This window comes from Oncorhynchus keta, chromosome 25, assembly GCF_023373465.1.
Source record: "Oncorhynchus keta strain PuntledgeMale-10-30-2019 chromosome 25, Oket_V2, whole genome shotgun sequence".
Lineage (NCBI taxonomy): Eukaryota > Metazoa > Chordata > Actinopteri > Salmoniformes > Salmonidae > Oncorhynchus > Oncorhynchus keta.
Genome location: NC_068445.1, coordinates 29,884,654 through 29,907,465, shown reverse-complemented (window position 1 = coordinate 29,907,465; position 22,812 = coordinate 29,884,654). Strand labels below are relative to the sequence as shown.

At 43.1% G+C, this 22,812-nt stretch overlaps 1 protein-coding gene across 2 annotated transcripts; it reads right to left on the bottom strand.

Annotated features, from left to right (window-relative positions):
* Positions 1–16,384: 16,384 nt before the first annotated feature.
* Positions 16,385–21,505, bottom strand: LOC118358510 (VIP36-like protein). 2 transcript variants are annotated; one of them, XM_052479079.1, is made up of 9 exons: positions 21,274–21,505; positions 19,600–19,718; positions 19,121–19,238; positions 18,824–18,893; positions 18,586–18,628; positions 17,999–18,160; positions 17,789–17,903; positions 17,012–17,131; positions 16,385–16,840 (listed from the first exon to the last, which is right to left on the bottom strand). In XM_052479079.1, the coding sequence occupies exons 1-9, from the start codon at positions 21,476–21,478 to the stop codon at positions 16,698–16,700; spliced, it is 1,095 nt and encodes a 364-aa protein (XP_052335039.1). In that variant the 5' UTR covers positions 21,479–21,505; the 3' UTR covers positions 16,385–16,697. The 2 variants fall into 2 exon arrangements, with proteins under 2 accessions (XP_052335039.1, XP_035592316.1); XM_035736423.2 differs by lacking the exon at positions 18,586–18,628 and having other exon boundaries at positions 18,811–18,893; positions 21,274–21,502.
* Between the last annotated feature and the right edge of the window lie 1,307 nt (positions 21,506–22,812).

The window sequence follows — 22,812 nt, the reverse complement described above, 5'->3', positions numbered from 1 at the left end:
TACTGTCGCAGCTGCCCGGAGTGTCAACTCACTGCCCCAAAAGCACACATCCGAAACCCTCTGGTCCCCCTACCTATCATTGGGGTGCCCTTTGAGCGCATCGCCATGGACATAGTGGGACCCCTGGTAAAAACAACATGAGGACACGGTACATCCTGGTGATAGTAGATTATGCCACCCGGTATCCCGAGGCCATTCCCTTACAGGCTGCGGTATCCAAAGGAATCGCCTGGGAGCTGTTCCCAGGCATGTTCCCAGGCATCCCGAACGATATCCTGACAGACCAAGGCACTGAGTTTATGTCCCGCCTAATGAAATAGTTGTGTGCTCTCCTGCAGATCAAGCAGATCCGGACCTTCGTTTTTCACACGCAGACGGATGGGCTCATCGAGCACTTCAATAAAACGCTCAAACAAATGCTGCAGAAGGTCATCGAGCAGGACGGGAAGAACTGGGATCAGTTACTACCCCACCTAATGTTCTCAATCCGAGAAGTACCCCAGTCCTCCACTGGGTTTTCCCCTTTCGAACTCCTCTACGGGAGGAGGCCACACGGCCTACTGGACCTCGCCAAGGAGGTGTGGGAAGCCCAACAGACCACCTTAACTTGTTATGGCTGGGGGCAGTATTGAGTAGCTTGGATGAATAAGGTGCCCAGAGTAAACTGTCTGCTACTCAGGCCCAGTTGCTAATAATATGCATATTATAAGTACATTTGGATTAAGATTTATTATTAGTAGATTTGGATAGAAGACAGTCTGAAGTTTCTTAAACATTGAATGATGTCTGTGAGTATAACAGAACTCATGTGGCAGGCAAAGACCTGAGACAAAATCCAACCAGGAAGTGGGAAATCTGAGGTTTGTAGTTTTTCAACTCATTCCCTAACAAATGCACAGTGTCTATCGGGTCAAACTGCACTTCCCAAGGCTTCCACTAGATGTCAACAGTCTTTAGAACCTTGTTTGATGTATCTACTGTGAAGTGGGGGCGAATGAGAGGGGAATGAGTCAGAGGTCTGCCAGAGAGCCACGAGCTGGCCACGCGCATTCACGTGAGAGTTAGCTTGAGTTCCATTGCATTTCTGAAGACAAAGGAATTCTCCAGTTGGAACATTATTGAAGATTTATGTTAAAAACATCCTAAAGATTGATTCTATACATCGTTTGACATTTTTTTACGGACTGTAATGGAACTATTTGACTTTTTGTCTGCTCCTAGTGATCGCGTGTCATGATTTTGGATTACTGAGCTAAACGAGCGTACAAAAAGGAGGTATTTGGACATAAATTATGGACATTATTGAACAAAACAAACATTTATTGTGGAACTGGGATTCCTGGGAGTGCATTATGATGAAGATCATCAAAGGTAAGTGAATCTTTATAATGCTATTTCTGATTCTGTTGACTACACAACATGGTGGATATCTGTTTGGGTTGTTTTGGTCTCTGAGTGCCGTACTCAAAGTATTGCATGGTGTGCTTTTTTGGTAAAGCTTTTTTGAAATCTGACATAGCGGTTGCATTAAGCAGCATGGTAGAGCACGTGGAGATGATGAGGCAGCAGATGACAGCCATATGGCTAGTTGTGAGGGAACATATGGAGAAGGCCCAACGCGCCCAAGCCCAGGTCTACAATCGGGGAGCCCAGCCCCGAGAATTGTAGGTGGGAGACAGGGTGTTGGTCTTAATCCCCACGGACGAAAGTAAGTTCCTGGCAACACGGCAATTACCGCGTACGACAACCAGGGAGACGGAAACCCCAACAGATATACCAAGTGAACCTGTTGAAGAAGTGGCACAAGAGGACAGTCTTGTCCGTGTTATGGTCGGGACCCAGGACGCCAACTGTACCAGTGGTGGTCCCGAGCAACGAGGACCTCGACCTGGCCCAGAAGCAAGAGCTCAGGGAGCTCGTCGATCGGAACACGGTGGTGTTCTCCGAGAAGGGGAAACGGTACGAAAGAGGCCATATCGGATTCCGGAGGCCCGAAGGCTGGCAGTGAAACAACAAGTGGAGGCTATGCTGAGGATGGGGGTCATTGGTGAGTCCATGGTGCAGCCCCATCGTGTTGGTTCCCCATACCAGACGGTAGCCTCTGCTTCTGTAATGATTTTTGGGGTGTGAACGACATAAGCTTATTCGACGCCAACCCCATGCCGAGGGTGGACGAGCTCATCGACCAATTGGGAAAGGCCCAGGTACATCAGCACCCTTGACCTGACCAAAGGATATTGGCAGGTACCATAGGCAGCCTCCTCCTGGGAGTAGACAGCGTTCTTGACACTAGGCGGTTTGTATCAGTACCAGGTGCTCCCGTTTGGTCTCCACAGAGCCCGAACCACATTCCAGCGACTGATGAACAGAGTGCTTCGACCCCACCAGCAGTACACAGCAGCCTATCTGGATGATATCATCATCCACAGCCAAGGTTGGGAAGAGCACCTGACATGCCTCCAGGCGGTGCTGGACGTGCTCAGACAAGCCGTATTGACCACAAACCCCAAGAAATGCAAATGAGTGTTTGAGGAGGTGGAGTACCTGGGGTATGTGATCGGACGGGTGAACGTCAAGCCCCAGGAGAAGGAAGGTTCACGCTGTACGTGACTGGCCCGTTCCACGCACCAAGACACAGGTCAATGCCTTCCTGGGACTGGCAGGATACTATAGCCGGTTTATCCCCAACTTTGCAACTATAGCTTCCCCCTCACCGATCTAACCAGGGCCCACCTCCCGAAAACGGTGAATTGGACAGGCGAGACAGGAGCGCCGTTCAGCCGTCTGAAGGTAGCGCTGTGCTCACATCCGATTCTTGTAACACCCGATTTCCAGATGCCGATGGTGGTCCAGACGGATGCATGTGATACGGGACTATGGGCCGTTCTGTCCCAGATACACGATGGGTAGGAGCACCCCATCATGTACATCAGCCGAAAGCTGATACCTAGAGGAAAAAAGTACTCTATTGTTGAGAAAGAGTGTTTAGCGATGAAGTGGGCGCTAGACACTCTCAAGTATTACCTGTTAGGTACCCACTTCACCCTGGTCACAGACCATGCTCCCCTGGTCTGGATGGCCAGGGGAAAGGACACAAACGATTGGGTCACCAGATTGTTCTTGTCCCTTCAACACTCCTCTTTTTCTGGTGTGCACAGGTCATGGGCGATGCATGGAAACGGTGATGCCCTTTCGAGAAGGGAGACATGCGTAGCACTGAAGACAGTCCCCTCTCCGACAGAGCTAAGGGGGAGGGGTGGCCTACAGCAGTTCAGCCACCAGGAGGAGACTTGTCGAGGCCTGGTGACAGGCTGAGTATACATCATGAGGCGATGGCTCCATCTGCTGGACGTGCCAGGTCTCAACGGGCTCTCCGGCCAGAACTAATTGGGGCTGATTGGGAGTTGTGAGTAATCAAGGGCTGATTGCTTACCAGTTGTGCAAGTCCCATAAAGCTGCCAGAAGGGCAGCAAACAGGGGAGAGAGTGTGGGAAGAAAGGACTCCCGTATAGTTGGGGACGGTTGCAGAAGTAACAGGAGTGAGTTCAGTTTTTGATCCCCACAGGATACAGCCAAGAAGACAGCCAAGAAGACGGTATCCCAGAGAGGGTCTCATGGGGGAGACCTATTATTTTCTTTTTGAACTATAATTTTTATAAACCCCTTTGAAACTAAGCTAAACCTACTCTGTCTGTGTCTGATCTGTGTAAACGTTTTGACCCAACTCCCTGGTCTGACACACTATGCATAGTCACTTTACCCATACCTACATGAACAGTGCCTTTGGAAAGAATTCAGACACCTTGACTTTTTCTACATTTTGTGATGTTACAGCCTTATTCTAAAATGTATTAAATAAATAAAAAAATCCCCAGCAATCTACACACAATACTTCATAATGACAAAGTGAAAACAGGGTTTTAGTTTTTTTTGCTGATTTATTAAAAACTAAAAACAGAAATACCTTATTTACTTAAGTATTCAAACCCTTTGCTATGAGACTCAAAATTGAGCTCCAGTGCATCCTGTTTACATTGATCATCCTTGAGATGTTTCTACAACTTGATTGGAGTCCACCTGTGGTAAATTCAATTGATTGTACATGATTTGGAAAGGCACACACCTGTCTATATAAGGTGCCACAGTTGACAGTGCATGCCATGAGGTCAAAAGAATTGTCCGTAGAGCTCCGAGACAGGATTGTGTCGAGGCACAGATCTGGGGAAGGGTACCAAAACCTTTCTGCAGCATTGAAGGTCCCCGATAACACAGTGGCCTCCATAATTCTTAAATTAAAGAAGTTTGGAACCACCAAGACTCTTCCTAGAGCTGTCTGTCTGGCCAAACTGAGCAATCAGGGGAGAATGGCCTTGGTCAGGGAGGTGACCAAGAACCTGATGGTCACTCTGACAGAGCTCTAGAGGTCCTCTGTGGAGATGGGAGAACCTTCCAGAAGGACCAACTCTGCAGCACTCCACCTGCTGCTCCAGTTTCAACTGTTCTGCCTGTGGCTATGGAACCCTGACCTGTTCACCGGACGTGCTACTTGTCCCAGACCTGCTGTTTTCAACTCTATAGAGACAGCAGGAGAGGTAGAGATACTCTTGAGATATCAGCTGATGTAAGAAGGGCTTTATAAATACATTTGATTTGATTTGACTTTATGGTAGAGTGGCCATATGGAAGCCACTCCTCAGTAAAAGACAGATGACAGCCCGCTTGGAGTTTGCCAAAATGCACCTAAAGACTCGCAGACCGTGAGAAACAAGATTCTCTGGTCTGATGAAACCAAGATTGAACTCTTTGGCCTGAATTCCAAGTGTCACTTCTAGAGGAAATGTGGCACCAACCCGACGGTGAAGCATGGTGGTGGCAGCAACATGCTGTGGGGATGTTTTGCAGCGGCAGGAACTGGGAGACTAGTCAGGATCAAGGGAAAGATGAACAAAGCAAAGTACATAGAGATCCTTGATGAAAACCTGCTCCAGAGCACTCAGGACCTCAGACTGGGGTGAAGGTTCACCTTCCAACAGGACAACGACCCTAAGCACACAGCAACGACAACGCAGGTGTGGCTTCGGGACAAGTCTCTGGATATTCTTCGGTGGCCCAGCCAGAGTCCGGACTTGAACCCGATCAAACATCTCTGGAGAGACCTGAAAATAGCTGTGCAGCATTGCTCCCCATCCAACCTAACAGAGCTTGAGTGGATCTGCAGAGAAGAATGGGGGAAACTACCCAAATACAGGTGTGCCAAGCTTGTATTGTTATACCCAAGAAGACTCGACGCTGTCATTGCTGCCAAGGGTGCTTCAACAAAGTACTGAGTAAAGGGTCTGAATACTTATGTAAATGTACTATTTCAGTTTTTAATTTTTAATACATTAGCAAAAATGCTTTGTCATTATGGGGGAAAAAATGTTTTATTCAAATTTACAATAAGGCTGTAACCTAACAAAATGATAAAAAGTCAAAGGGTCTGAATACTCTTAGAAGGGACATATTACCTCAATTATGTCAACTAACCTGTACCCCTACACATTGACTTGGTACCGGTACCCCCTGTATATTGCCTCGTTATTGTTTTTTTTATTGTGTTATTAATACTTATTTTTGTGTAAGTAAGCATTTCACTATAGGTCTCCTACACCTTTTGTATTCGGTGCATGTGACAAATAAAATGTGATTTGATTTCTTCTATGTCCAGGTTACCCATCAGGTCTTTCTAAAAAGAAAGTGTCAATCTGTGTGGCAAACAGGTCACATGATTATATGACAAATACTACCACCATTACCATGTTCAAATCAGGTCATAAGAACAGCAGAGAAGCTTTGAGATGTCTCTTGTCTCCCTCTCAAACACAATGGCCAGCTCCACCAGCATCAAGCTAAACAACCGGATGCAAAACTGCAATTACAACAGATCACAAATCACTCACAGACCACAGGCACCTTTATAGAGCACTTCTTTGACCAGGGTCTTATAGAGTGGCATTTGGAACGCGTACCTTTTCTGCAAAGTCCTTGACAAATTACCTAATAAAATAACGAGTAAAGAATATCTGTGCAAACTCACAGTGATGAGCATACAATGGTTTTCCTTCATGGGTGATGATTCATGATTCCCAGGTAACACACAGGTCACGATGGTTCCCGTGACTACCAGGGTGTTGGTAGGGTTGATAGGGCAGAGGAATGTGATGAGAGAGAAAAATCTAGATTACATCACCTGGAAATCTCCAAAACCCATGATGAAGGCACCACACAACTGGAACATAAGGTTTACATCAGGGTCAAAAAGGGGAATAGATGATATTGTAGAACTCTCAAACTGTTAATATTAAAATGTAGACATTTGAGAGAAAAAAAATAATTACAGGAATAAAAATATTTTTGATGACTTAGTATTAACAAAGTATCTGAATAGAAAGTGGTGTTTACGCTTTTATTCCCTCTACAGGATGCATTTGATATTATAGATGTATGATGTCACCAATCATTTCACATTTTAGAGATGATAAATAATGTCTAATCCATCTTTACAGTAGGAAAGTAGCTGCTTCAAGTTACAATGACTACTCCTTAGGTATAATGGTTGAAGTGTTGACAAGACAGCACTGTTCTGTATGGCAACCCAGCATGGTGCCTGACCCAAGCATATTTTTTATTTCATACACAATTTAAACTGAATCCAATTTATTGCATGATTTACCATTACAGAGCCATGACTGACTATATGCCACTAATTGTCAGAGCCTGTTGCAGTTTGCTTTTTAAGTCTAGATTTACTTTATATAATCAGATCTTTTGTATTTCACTGAAACTTAAATGGTTATGGTGATTTTAAGTTATAAAACTTTCAAACATCTCATCAACAATCTATAATGAAAAAGGTCAATTGTCCTCATTATTATTTATTGTACAGTCGTGGCCAAAAGTTTTGAGAATGACCAAAATATTAATTTCCACAAAGTTTGCTGCTTCAGTGTCTTTAAATATTTTTGTCAGATGTTACTATGGAATATTGAAGTATAGTTACAAACATTTCATAAGTGTCAAAGGCATTTATTGACAATTACATGAAGAGAGTCAATATTTGCAGTGTTAATTTCAAGACCTCTGTAATCCACCCTGGCATGCTGTCAATTAACTTCTGGGCCACATCCTGACTGATGGCAGCCCATTCTTGAATAATCTATGCTTGGTTTGTCAGAATTTGTTGGTTTTTGTTTGTCCACCCGCCTCTTGAGGATTGACCACAAATCCTCAATGGGATTAAGGTCTGGGGAGTTTCCTGGCCATGGACCCAAAATATCGATGTTTTGTTCCCCGAGCCACTCAGTTATCACTTTTGCCTTATGGCAAGGTGCTCCATTATGCTGGAAAAGGCATTGTTCATCACCAAACTGTTCCTGGATGGCTGAGAGAAGTTGCTCTTGGAGGATGTGTCAGTACCATTCTTTATTCATGGCTGTGTTCTTAGGCAAAATTGTGAGTGAGCCCACTCCCTTGGCTGAGAAGCAACCCCACACATGAATGGTCTCAAGATGCTTTAATGTTGGCATGACACAGGACTGATGGTAGAGCTCACCTTGTCTTCTCCGGACAAGCTTTTTTCCGGATTCCCCAAACAATCGGAAAGGGGATTCATCAGAGAAAATGACTTTACCCCAGTCCTCAGCAGTCCAATCCCTGTACCTTTTGCAGAATATCAGTCTGTCCCTGATGTTTTTCCTGGAGAGAAGTGGCTTCTTTGGTGCCCTTCTTGACACCAGGCCATCCTCCAAAAGTCTTTGCCTCACTGTTCTCGGGCGCCCAGAAGCCTTTTTCACAACAATTGAACCGCTCTCCTTGAAGTTCTTGATGATCTGATAAATGGTTGATTTAGGTGCAATCTTACTGGCAGCAATATCCTTGCCTGTAAATCTCCAGCCTTGTCCTTATCAACACTCACACCTGTGTTAATGAGAGAATCACTGACATGATGTCAGCTGGTCCTTGTGGCAGGGCTGAAATGCAGTGGAAAAGTTTTTTGGGGATTCCGTTTATTTGCATGGCAAAGAGGGACTTTGCAATTAATTGCAATTCATCTGACCACTCTTCATAACATTCTGGAGTAAATGCAAATTACCATCATACAAACTGAGGCAGCAGCCTTTGTGAAAATTTATATTTTTGTCATTCTCAAAACTTTTGGCCACGACTGTACTACTGTTGTTTCAGCTGTGTCTGAAACAAAACAAAAATCTAATAAAAATAATATAAATTATAATATCTAAGTAAAATCTACTGTAAAAAAACACCTGGCCTTGGCTAAACAGGTAATTACTTTACAGTATTGAGTAATTACCAATGTAAACAGTCCAATGTTTATCTATCAGGCTTGGGGACAATTCCATTTAAATTCCAGTCAATTCAGGAAGTACACTAGCATTCCATTCAAACCTCTTCAATAGCTAGATTTCCATCCAGTTGCGACAGATTTTCATGAAAATATTCTAAAATCCACATAAAGAAAATATGCGCATTTTCCCTCCAGTTGTATTTTCCACCAAACTGACTTGTCACAGATTTAAAAAATCAGTGCGTGATGACTAGTGCACAAAAAAAAATTGCTTAAATTTTCACGTTCTGAATAAAAATCGAATGTTCACTGTGTTTCCCCTTTTCAACTCTACGGATAGTTTTGTTACAAAAACTCTTGCGTTAAATAGCAAATGTGCCTACTCTGGTACATCGGCTCTAGCCAACAGCTCGGAGTGTCACGGTTTTCTGTATGTGAAGGAGAGTCAGACCAAAATGTGGCGTGGCTATTGCTATCCATGTTTAATGAAACAAAGTAAACACGAATCAAAAACAATAAACGTAACACGAAAACCGAAACAGCCTAATACTGGTGCAAAGTAACACAGAGACAGTAACAAGGACAATCACCCACAAAACCCAACACCAAACAGGCTACCTAAATATGGTTCCCAATCAGAGACAATGACTAACACCTGCCTCTGATTGAGAACCATATCAGGCCAAACATAGAACTAGACAAACTAGACATGTAACATAGAATGCCCACTCAGCTCACACCCTGACCAACCAAAACATAGAAACATACAAAGCAAACTATGGTCAGGGTGTGACACGGAGACAGTGCGGGAAGGCTAGTCTACATGATGAGATTATAGAAAAGAGCGAGAATGTTTTAAATGTATTTGTCAAAACAGAAGTCAAGCATTGGGATCACCATGTCACCAGAATAAGACCCTTGACATTTATTGGAAAGGAGCATCAAGCTCATACCATGCACTTTCACCACCTTGTGAACTTCATCATCTGTCGCCTAATTTAACCGGCATGGTTTCCCGATTCGCAGTGGGAGGACCAAATCAAATCGTATTGGTCAAATACGCATGGTTAGTAGATGTTAATGTGAGTGTAGCGAAATGCTTGTGCTTCTAGTTCCGACAGTGCAGTAATATATACCAAGTAATCTAGCAAATTCACAACGACTACCTTATACACACAATGTAAGGGGATGGAATAAGAATATGTACATATCAATATATGGATGAGATATGGCCATTCGGCATAGGCAAGGTGGTTTAAACTACAGTATATACATATGAGATGAGTAATATAGGATAAGTAACCATTATTAAAGTGGCTTTATTTAAAGTGACTAGTGATACCTTTATTAAATCAATTTATTAAAGTGGCCAGTGATTTGAGTCTGTATGTTGGCAGCAGCCTCTCTATGTTAGTGATGTCTGTTTAACAGTCTGATGGCCTTGAGATATAAGCTGTTTTTCAGTCTCACGGTCCCAGCTTTGATGCAGCTGTACTTACCTCGCCTTCTGAATGATAGCTGGGTGAACAGGCAGTGGCTCGGGTGGTTGTTGTCCTTGATGATCTTTTTGACTTCCTGTGACATCAGGGGCTGTAGGTGTCCTGGAGGGCAGGTAGTTTGCCCACGGTGATGCGTTGTGCAGACCACACTACCCTCTGGAGAGCCTTGCGGTTGAGGGCGGTGCAGTTGCCGTACCAGGCGGTGATACAACCCAACAAGATGCTCTCGATTGCGCATCTTTAAAATTTTGTGAGAGTTTTCGGTAACAAGCCAAATGGGGGGGGTGCTCCCTCTGCTGTTTCCTGAAGTCCACAACCATCTCCTTTGTTTTGTTGATGTTGAGAGGTTATTTTCCTGACACCACACTCTGAGGGCCCTCACCTCCTCTCTGTAGGCTGTCTCGTTGTTGTTGGTAATCAAGCCCACCACTGTAGTGTCGCCTGCAAACTTGATGATTGAGTTGGAGGCGTGCATGGCCAGCCATGCAGTCATGGGTGAACAGGGAGAACAGGAGAGGGCTGAGAAAGCACCCTTGTGGGGCCCCAGTGTTAAGGATCAGCGGGGTGGAGATAGTCATATAGTACAGTTACCGCAGCTTTCTTGGGAACAGGACCAATGGTGGTCATCTTGAATGTGGGGACAGCAGACTGGGACAGGGATTGATTGAATATATCCATAAACACTCCAGCCAGCTGGTCTGCGCATGCTCTGAAGACGCGGCTAGGGATGCCATCTGGGCCGGCAGTCTTGAGAGGGTTAACAAGTTTAAATGTTTTGCTCATATCGGCCACGGAGAAGGAGAGCCCACAGTCTTTGGTAACGGGCCATGTCGGTGGCACTGTATTGTCCCCAAAGCACGCAAAGAAGTTGTTTAATTTGTCTGGGAGCAAGACGTCGATGTCCGTGACGGGGCTGGTTTTCTTTTTGTAATCCGTGATTGTCAGTAGACCGTGCCACATACGTCTCGTATTTGATCCATTGAATTGCGACTCTACGTTGTCTCTATATTGACACTTTGCTTGTTTGATAGCCTTGCGGAGGGAATAACTACACTGTTTGTATTCAGTCATGTTTCCAGTCGCTTTGCCATGATTAAATGCGGTGGTTCGCGCTTTCAGTTTTGCATGACTGCTGCCATCAATCCATGGTTTCTGGTTAGGGAAGGTCTTAATAGTCACAGAGGGTACAACATCTCCTATGCACTTCCTAATAAACTCACTCACCGAGTCAGCATATATGTCGATGTTATTGTCTGAGGCTACCTGGAACATATCCCAGTCCACGTGATCGAAGAAATCTTGAAGCATAGAATCCGATTGGTCAACCAGCGTTGGATAGAGATAAGCCCGGGCGATAGGGAGGGTGGGGGAGGCCTTGTATGCATCGTGGAAATTAGAGAAGCAGTGGTCCAGTGTTTTGCTCGAGCAGGTACATCAATCAATGTGCTGGTAGAATTTAGGTAGCCGTGTTCTCAAATTAGCTTTGTTAAAATCTCCAGATACAACAAATGCAGCCTCGGGATATATGGTTTCCAGTTTACATAGAGTCCTGTGAAATTATTTCAGGGCCGTCTTTCAGGGCCACTTGGAGCGCCGCTTCTAGGTGAGCATGTTCTTGTTTGCTTATGGCCTTATACAGCTGGTTCAGTGGGGTCTTCATGCCAGCATCGGTTTGTGGTGGTAAATAGACGGCTACGAATAATATCTCTTGTTCGATAGTGTGGTCTACAGCTTATCATAAGGTACTCTACCTCAGGCAAGCAATATCTCAAGACTTCTTTAATATTAGACATCGCACACCAGCTGTTATTGACAAATTGACACACACACCCACCCCTCGTCATACCAGACATACAGTAGCTTCTCTGTCCTGCCGATGCATGGAAAATCACGCCATTTCTATATCATCTGTCGTCGTTCAGCCACGACTTGGTGAAACATAAGATATTGCCGTTTTTAATGCCCCGTTGGTAGGATAGTCTTGATTGTATATTATGCATTTTGTTTTCCAACGATTGCATGTTGGCCAATAGAATGGATGTTAGTGGAGGTTTACTCACTCGCCTACGAATTCTCAGAAGTCTTCACGCAAATGATGGGGATTTGGGCTCATTCCCGAGAACGCAGTATATCCTTCACGTCGGACACGTTAAAGATAAAATCTTTGTCCAGTTCGAGGTGAGTAATCGCTGTTCTGATGTCCAGAAGTTATTTTTGGTCATAAGAGACTGTAGCAGCAACATTATGTACAAAATAAGTTACAAACAATGTGATAAAACGAACAAATTAGCAAAGTTGGTTAGGAGCTCGTAAAACGGCTGCCATTCTTAATAGCCAGAAAGCACATGGAAAAGGATATTTAAAGCCACATTTCAAACCACCTTCATAGGTGGTTTGAAGTCGGATACAATTCTGATTCCTGGCCATGCAACTCCTGTCTGAACGGTCAAATCTGATTTATTTGCCCTAAAGTGGTATTAAGACTGTAATTTGGCATATCTTGTTGCTTGCTAACTACTCTGTTGACAGTTGACAAGAACATGTGGTAGCTAACTAGCTTGTTAATTGTTTACAAACAAATTAGTGAATGTGCTAGAAAACAAAACAACCGCCTAGCTAGCTAGTTGACTCTGTGGCTAGACAAAAATGACTTGTTTTGAAAGTTGGATCATCTTATCCTTTGAGGTTTTAAAAGTGTTTGTACACTATGATATTGAACATTCAAATCAACTGTGAAAGGTCCATTGCAGACATTGTTGTCACCTTAGCTTGCTACATAACTTCTGAGTGTTAGGAAGCACCACCACCAAATCGGCCTACAACACTGCGCACACACTCCTCATTACTATGACAACTATTGAAGCCATGTCAGCAAATTACTGCTGTCTGAACACACACAAATCCGATTTGGTCATTTGTAACTTGCTGTTTGGACTGTCAGTATTCCAAAACAGATTTGAAAAACAAAACTGTGTGAGCATTAAGCCCTGCAATGTGAACAAGGGTTAAGAGAGGTAAAAATACATGGCAAAATATGTTTCCAAATGAGCAAGATTAGAAATGTTTTAGATTAGAAACATTTATTCAAAAGGATTTGACACAGGAGCACTACAGTGCACATTCTCTTCATGTACACAAACAAGATAATATTTTAGTGGTACATTTCAAAACTTCACATTTTCATTCCACTGAAATAATTATTTAAATAGTAAAGATTGAGTGGGTTGCTTCAAGATATCTTATGATGACAATAAATTACTGTCATATCACACAGCCCCAAACATAATTAACTAGAGACGTCAATATTTAATTAATTAACCATTTTGTGTGAAAACAGCACATCGAGCCCCATCCATTCGGGCTTCGTTATGAACAAACAGAAATACACCGCTGGAGGGTCTCACATACGACTTTTGACCTCCTAGAAACAAGTGGGACACATATGACATATCCTGGGTCGTATTCATTAGTGAAAACCATAGCAAAACTTTTTGCAATGTTAACAGTTTATCTAAACCGTTTTACTCAGTGGCATAGTGCAGTTCAAGGTCCAAATAAGCAGTATTATAGCTAATCTCATGCTATTTTACACATTTCGCCATGAGGCCGAGATAAAATGTGCTACGCCAGTGGTTTTACTACAGTTTGCACTAATGAATAGAATACAACCGCAGTGGAGGCTGCTGAGAGGAGGACAGCTCATAATATTGTCTGGAATGGAATGGCATCAAACACCTGGAAACCATGCGTTTGATGTATTTGATACCATTACACTCCAGCAATTACTACTAGCCCGCCCTCCTCAATTAAGGTGCCACCAACACCCTGCGAACCCAGGTAAGGCACCAGGAAATAAGTGGCTGGAGAGGATCGGTAATGTAGCTTTATAAATTGGATTACAAACTAAGGCTACTTATTTAGGGGTTACAGTTCAGCCATACCCAACAGAACCACAATTCCTACACAACCACTTCAGGTAACTCAGTTCACTTTTGAGGCTCAATGTGGATGGTCAATGTGTAGTTTTTCATTACAGGGTAAAAACATGTCAACATAGAAAACAACAAAAACTCACAGGTCAACAACACACAATTGATCAATCATAAAGGTCAAATAAAAGGTTGACAGTTGTTGGTGTACTAGACAAACAGTGACTTCAAATCGGGTTACACAAACACTTAATTCATTACAATAAATATATTTGCCACAGGTGAGATGATCTGTTTCAATTAAGTGCTTGAGATAGTTGTGTGCTTGACACGATGTGGTAGACAATGGTTTGTTAACTTAAAACCTACAAAGGAGGGTCGAGAGTCTCAGAGGAAACGGAGTGTGTAACTTTGATCAAACAAAAGGGAGTAGCATCCAATGACCTGCACAGTATGATATATCGATGGTAGTTACAGCACAGCAATACAGAATTGTCAAGGGCTAGAGGCTAGAATTGCCAACTAGAGGTTGTGTGTGTATACATAGTGATACATGGGCCTGTATTCAAAAAGTTACTGCATTGATCTAGGATCAGCTCCCCCCGTCCATATAATCTTATTCATTACCATCTAGAAGGCCACACCTACTCGGAGATGCTTTGTGGATATGGGCCCTGATCTTAAACTGGCCCTAGCTAGGCACTTAAGTTCAGAACAATTATATCTCTCATTACACAATTATTGTGGCAGCTCAATATAATACAGTGCCTTGCGAAAGTATTCAGCCCCCTTGAACTTTGCGACCTTTTGCCACATTTCAGGCTTCAAACATAAAGATACAAAACAATTTTTTTGTGAAGAATCAACAACAAGTGGGACACAATCATGAAGTGGAACGACATTTATTGGACATTTCAAACTTTTTTAACAAATCAAAAACTGAAAAATTGGGCGTGCAAAATTATTCAGCCCCTTTACTTTCAGTGCAGCAAACTCTCTCCAGAAGTTCAGTGAGGATTTCTGAATGATACAATGTTGACCTAAATGACTAATGATGATAAATACAATACACCTGTGTGTAATCAAGTCTCCATATAAATGCACCTGCACTGTGATAGTCTCAGAGGTCCATTAAAAGCGCAGAGAGCATCATGAAGAACAAGGAACACACCAGGCAGGTCCGAGATACTGTTGTGAAGAAGTTTAAAGCCGGATTTGGATACAAAATATTTCCCATGCTTTAAACATCCCAAGGAGCACTGTGCAAGCAATAATATTGAAATGGAAGGAGTATCAGACCACTGCAAATCTACCAAGACCTGGCCGTCCCTCTAAACTTTCAGCTCATACAAGGAGAAGACTGATCAGAGATGCAGCCAAGAGGCCCATGATCACTCTGGATGAACTGCAGAGATCTACAGCTGAGGTGGGAGACTCTGTCCATAGGACAACAATTAGTCGTATATTGCACAAATCTGGCCTTTATGGAAGAGTGGCAAGAAGAAAGCCATTTCTTAAAGATATCCATAAAGTGTTTAAAGTTTGCCACAAGCCACCTGGGAGACACACCAAACATGTGGAAGAAGGCTCTCTGGTCAGATGAAACCAAAATTGAACTTTTTGGCAACAATGCAAAACGTTATGTTTGGCGTAAAAGCAACACAGCGCATCACCCTGAACACACCATCCCCACTGTCAAACATGGTGGTGGCAGCATCATGGTTTGGGCCTGCTTTTCTTCAGCAGGGACAGGGAAGATGGTTAAAATTGATGGGAAAATGGATGGAGCCAAATACAGGACCATTCTGGAAGAAAACCTGATGGAGTCTGCAAAAGACCTGAGACTGGGACGGAGATTTGTCTTCCAACAAGACAATGATCCAAAACATAAAGCAAAATCTACAATGGAATGGTTCAAAAATAAACATATCCAGGTGTTAGAATGGCCAAGTCAAAGTCCAGACCTGAATCCAATCGAGAATCTGTGGAAAGAACTGAAAACTGCTGTTCACAAATGCTCTCCATCCAACCTCACTGAGCTCGAGCTGTTTTGCAAGGAGGAATGGGAAAAAAATTCAGTCTCTCGATGTGCAAAACTGATAGAGACATACCCCAAGCGACTTACAGCTGTAATCGCAGCAAAAGGTGGCGCTACAAAGTATTAACTTTTTCAGTTTTTGATTTGTTAAAAAAGTTTGAAATATCCAATACATGTCATTCCACTTCATGATTGTGTCCCACTTGTTGTTGATTCTTCACAAAAAAATACAGTTTTATATCTTTATGTTTGAAACCTGAAATGTGGCAAAAGGTCGCAAAGTTCAAGGGGGCCGAATACTTTCGCAAGGCACTGTACATCTTGTGGGCGTTTCATGTCAGTGCAAACAATTCTGTGTCTCAACGGCAGAACATGACAGCAAGGCTATAGTGCAATACCAACCACAGAGCACTATTCTCACAGCCATCATGCACATCACACATAGGTGAGTGCAGTGTGCTGATGACAGTGTCAGCGATTCACAGGTCATGGTCTCCTTTCCTACGATAGCTAGCTTCGGCATGTGTTCAACACGGAGGTGAAATAAAGGGCAACAAAGACGAATCTCACAGTATTAAAAATGAAAAGGGTCACATTTGATTTATTTTGGCTGAGATAGGTTCATTTCTCTCAGTTGAGGTATTATTGAATAAAGCTATGTATGGCAGACAGCATGTTGGTTGTATGTTGTTTAAAAATCTATTTGATCCTTCACAGGCTCTTGCGCTCCTTCACAGATTATCCCCCTCTCTCAGACAGCATCCCAAATGCCACCCTATTCCTTATGGAGTGCACTACTTTTGACTAGAGCTCTATGCGCCCTGGTCAAAAGTAGTGCACTATATAGGGAGCCATTTGGGATGCTGACAGACTATCCCCCTCTCCTCTCAGTAGAAACGTTTGCGGCTGTTTTCCTTCCAGCGCCCGTACATGACCACCGCCACCACCCCCAGTACGAAGATACCGATGATGGAGAAGACTATGGTGAAGAAGAGCTGGACTCCACTCATCCCCTCCTCTTGCACCTCCACTGTAATGAAAGACAAACACAATCATGAAATTAAGACATTAAAATCAAATGCATTAATTTAAATAGACAGGCAAAAACAATTATCACACATTTTCTGAAACAAACTATTTCTGCAAAAACAATTAAATGATGCATGCAAGATGTGAAAACCTTGCCATTGTATAATCTTACCTTTATTCAATTGCTCAAAGTTATCAACACTGGGGACAGTGAGCTCTTCCTCCTCCTCTTCCTCCTGAGGACGCTCCACGGTCAGCTGGTACAGCTTCATAGAGATCAGATCATGGTTGTCTTGGAAACGACAGGAAGGGAGAAATGAATACAATTCAACATTCAGAATATTTGCTAATCCATTTTTTTACATTTCACACTTTATTCAGACAACTGGAAAAGAGAGGGAGACAGGAACAGAGATCACATTAGGAAGGGTGGAGGTGGGGATCGAACCCAGGACTTCAGCATTACCGCTACACCACGGGCTTTCCCCCATTCTCCATTCAGAATTGACATAGATCTGATTAGTATGAACTTATCAGATTCTAAAAATATTTGAGAATAATGCAGATAGGGAAACACAAAGACAGTAAGTATTGTTCTGAGATGTTCAGACAGAAGACCAGACCAGTCCCTGACAGGTCTCCAGTAACAGAGACAGTGCTGTTCTGAGATTTTAGACTCCCGAGTGCCGCAGCGGTCTAAGGCACTGCACCTCAGTGCTTGAAACATCAATACAGACACACTGGTTCAAATCCAGGCTGTATCACAACCGGCCGTGATTGGGAGTCCCATAGGGCGGCACACAATTGGCTCAGCATTGTCCGGGTTTGGCCAGTGTAGGCCATCATTGTAAATAAGAATTTGTTCTTAACTGACTTGCCTAGTTAAATAAAGGTTAAATAAAAAATAGAACAACTAAAAAGATGTTCAGACAGTGGACCAGATCAGTACCTGACAGGTCTCCAGTAACAGAGGAGGCTCCAAAGAAGTAGCCCTGAGGCAGCCGCACCCCTGGTAGGTCCAGACAGTCCCGCCACTGCTGTTTGCCATCAACATCAATCTGTATCTGTAGGACATGAGGTCAAACATAGGTCAATATGTTACTAAATGCTAACAGCCACCTTTTACTTTATTAAATGTGGTGCTGTGTGTTTTTCTCACAGTCAGTCTGTTTTTGGTGTATCTGATGAGGAGGAAGGTGTCATGGGGAATGTTGCGCACTAGGGCCGTGCACCCGCCAAGCTCCGTAGACTGGCCATCACGATCGTGCTCATATGCCAGAGTCCCGTTTCCCACCATACCTGACACGTATGGAAACACCCTCTGCAGAGACAAACAGAAGTAGTTGTGATATGCCAGATGTTTGTCATTCAGTGACCTGAGACACACGTGTTACATCTAAAAAGGCACCCTATCCCCTAATAGGGCTCTGGTCAAAAGTAGTGCACTATATAGGGAATGGGGTGCCATTTCAGACACAACCATTGACTAAATGCATGAAGTTCTGCCAGAGTTATATTCTCAGGGAAACAAGAACAACTTCACACTCGTCTTTCGATGTACCACATATTGCACAAAATGGATGAGAGTTGAAACATGTCACCCATCAAACAAGTCAGAGACACGTAAATGATGTGGGATGGCCGACATGGATGGGACAGGTTGTGGTGTGATAAGGTTATAAACAAAACATGCAATTCAATTCAGGGGAAAATGACTGGGCTTGGCTGATAGTTTACTGTAGCTACCTGAGTTGAAGGGCTGTACTTCTTCTGTGTGTCCAAGAGGGAAGCAAGGAAACACAGGTCGTAGCATAAACACAACACTGTACACCCAAACCAATTACACACAATCAGTGTTTGGGAATAGACAGATCCCCATAATAAATACGTGTTGGGCTGTCCACCTGAGTGAGTGAGTGTAGGCTATTTGATCTGAGTAGGGGGATTGGGCAGAGGGTGGGATTGGAGTACCTCATGGTTATTATTTTCATTGGGGTAGGTGTCCAAAAATACTCCAAGGCCAGTGAAGAGGTTCATGTTTCCAAACACAGGACCTGCAATTGTTAAACCCCAGCAGTCAACACTTTAGGGAGGCAATTCTGACAGCGTTGTAATATTAACAACACTAGAGACTTGAATCTTTTAACCTTGGTGTGCATCCAAAATGGCACCCTATATTACCTATATGGGGCACTACTTTTGAACAGTAGAGCACTATATAGGGGACAGGGTGCCCTTTGGGAAACCCTGGTTTGTGTGTTAGACAGTGCAAGCGCAGTACCTGTCTGCATGCGTTCTTTGGTGTACCACAGAGCCATTCCATCTCCATTCAGGTTCTTCTTCCCCTGGCCATGGATCTTAAAGTGCACCTGCAGCTCCCAGTCCCTCAGGTAACAGGGCTGTGGTAGGAGACCATACAGGCAGACATAGACAGTACAGTGAATGAGGAAAGGCAGGTTGTGGCACGGCATGTTACCGGAGTGCTCTCTGTCATAATATGTTCAAATGCTATGTCCTATATAGAGTAGTACATGTAGTCAGAAAGAATAGGCCTAATTTATGCTCATGTTACTACAAATGAGGGGAAGTGATTGCCGTAATTTGTGGCGTGTCTAAGCCTATAGGTTGCACAGACTACAAACTATGATGTTAGAGTTCTTAACAATACAGCGATGTAGGAGTCTTGGGTTGTTCAAGGATAAGCAGTAGTGTGCTGGTGGGTGCTGGTATCTACTTGGGGATGGAGAGAGCTTAACTCACAATGCGGCTCCAAACTGCTCCTTGTCTGCTCTGCAAGTCAGGGGTCAGTCGCACATGCTCAGTGGTGATTATGGCGTTGCCCATCAGGTCCCAATGGGAGGAACTGGAGGAGCCCACCCCTACCCGAACAAACACAATCAATTCCTATGCATAACTTGATATAGGCATCTTTGTCCAGTGGTCTCACCATTGTATCACAGCAATGTGAGAATATTGTAGCTCACCTTTGAGAACAAATCACGATCTTTGTCCTTTATATATACAGTACCAGTCAAAAGTTTGGACACACCTACTCATTCAAGAGTTTTTCTTTATTTTTACTATTTTATACATTGTGGAATAATAGTGAATACATCAAAACTATAACATAAACATGGAATATTGCAGTAACATAAAAAAGTGTTAAATCAATATATATTTTATATTTGAGATTATTCAAAGTAATATAATAATAATAATAATAATAATAATATATGCCATTTAGCAGACGCTTTTATCCAAAGCGACTTACAGTCATGTGTGCATACATTCTACGTATGGGTGGTCCCGGGGATCGAACCCACTACCCTGGCGTTACAAGCGCCATGCTCTACCAACTGAGCTACAGAAGCCACCCTTTACCTTGATGACAGCTTTGCACATTCTTGTAATTTATGGCATATATTTTTTTCCAATATATTTGTCTTTATTATTTTCCCTTAACCCTACCCACCCCTCTTAATTGGAGTAAACTAATGGTCAACAACACTTAGGTTCCTACTTCAAGCTTATACATACTATTTACATTTTACGGACCCAATGCACTTTACAACAGTTAATGTTCGTTTGTTTTTAATCACACCCTTCAGCTACCATCAACCCCTCCCATCCAGCTTGATTTCTACATTGACATATATTTTTAACTGTGCTGTTTCACAAAAATTCCAAATATAAATTTCTCAGACACAGCATATTTTACATTTGTCATCTTGTTTTAAATCTCACCCTTCAGAGCCACTCAAACCTTCCCATCTATCCCCCAACAATCAATTTATTTATATTTGCCATATATTTTTCAACACTGCTGTGATGTTTCACAAAAGTTCTGAAACTTTCTATTCTAAATGTTTCTACAGATTGTAAATTAAATAGGAATATAATAATACTTTTAGCAAAAATGTTTTTGATCGACTGAGTGACTTTTTAAATCACCGTGTAGTGCTATCTGCAAAGTTAGCTCCAGGTAAATGTTGCACTTCAACCGAACTTTGTCCTTTTTAGAGGGATCAATGCAGAAGCTACATTTGTAAAATACCTAGTTTGCTACCCATAATGTCATTAGTAAATGGTTGTGGTGATCCACCTTGGATAACACAATTCTCTACACATTTACATAACTACACCGTATTATTTTACTATCAATAATCTAGGTGGTACTTGTTAGCTAGGTGGGTTAACACTATACTGCCAATATCCATATCGCAACATTAGAGACAATAGCGAATGCTAGCTATACAGTAAGTACTTTCTGATTAACTCATTACTGGTTTTGTAGAAGACAAATGTCAATATTTGTATACGCTGTCTGGAAATCAAAAGATACAATCATTCTGAAACCAAAACAGGTCGCAGCAATGAAGAACGCGAAGGGGGAGAGATGTTCGACACAACACCGGCAAGACAGCCCAACATTACCTTGGTATGGTTTGGTAAGCGAGTGCTCCCTTTTTAAAAAGTCATCCATTTCGTAGCCATCGTCTGCCAGACACTGACACGTTAAAATAAGGACAATAGTAAACAGACATGTTAATTTATGATTGTTTCGCTGATTAAACATTAAATCAAATATCTGAAAACTGTTCAACCGAAACCAATTAGACTTGCTCATGGTGGCGGCCATTCTTCTTCTTCGGTGGTGTTTATCTGCGGTTGCCATCCAATGTTATGGTGCATTACCGCCACATACTGTACTGGAGTGTGGGCCAGAGACATGAAGAAACGAAATCCTACCTATTTTTTATTTAACCTTTATTTAACTAGGCAAGTCAGTTAAGAACAAATTCTTGTTTACAATGATGGCCAAACCCGGGCGACGCTATGCCAATTGTGCGCCACCCAATCACGGCTGGTGATGCAGCCTGGATCCTGCCAGTGGTTTCTCTTAAAAAATATATTTGAGACTGTATCTAATGACGTTTTACTCAGCATGCCCTTTAAACTAATTTCCTGTATCCCCCTCTCCCTCATACAGGATCTCAGCCTCTCTCTTTCCCTCTCATACTGCCCACACTGTATCAGTACATGCTCTACTGTCTCTATTTCCTGGCAATAACCACATTTTCCTGTTGGATGCTTTCCAATCACATTTAAAGTCTTATTCATCCGGCTGTGTCCCACCCTTAGTCTTGTGAAAATAGCCTCCTTTCTTCTGTCTCTTTCTGCCGTCCCCTCCTACCCAACTTGACGTACCAGTGACTAGAACCATTCAACGCTGGTTTGACCAATCGAAATCTAAGCTTTGAGATTGTTTTTATCACGCGGATTGGGATATGTTCCGGTCAGCCTCAAAGTATAACATTGACCTATACACTGACTTCGGTGAGTGAATTTATAAGGAAGTGCACTGGAGAAGTCGTACCCACTGTGACTATTAAAACCAACCCTAACCAGAAACCGTGGATGGATGGTGGCATTCGCGCAAAACTGAAAGCGCGAACCACCGCATTTAACCATGGAAAGAGGTCTGGGAATATGTCTGAAGGCAACCAAACAAGGCAAGGCAATCAAACAAGCGAAAATGCCTGTACAGGGACAAAGTGGAGTGGCAGGGTCTACAGGAAATCACGGACTACAAACAGAAAACAAGCCACGTCACCAACAACGACGTCACGCTTCCAGACTAACTAAATTGAGGATAATAAAGTGCCACCATTGCGGCCCACTAACAAGAACTGCGCCCTCCCTCCTTCTCTGTGGCCGACATGAGTAAAACATTTAAACTTGTTAACCCTCGCAAGGCTGCTGTCCCAGACGGCATCTCTAGCCACGTTCTCAGAGCATGCGCAGACCAGCTGACTGGTGTGTTTACGGACATATTCAATCGCTCCCTATCCCAGTCTGCTGTCCCCACATGCTTCAAGATGGCTACCATTGTTCCTGTACCCAAGAAAGCAAAAATAACTGACCTAAATGACTATCGCCCCATAGCACTCACTTCTGTCATCATGAAGTGCT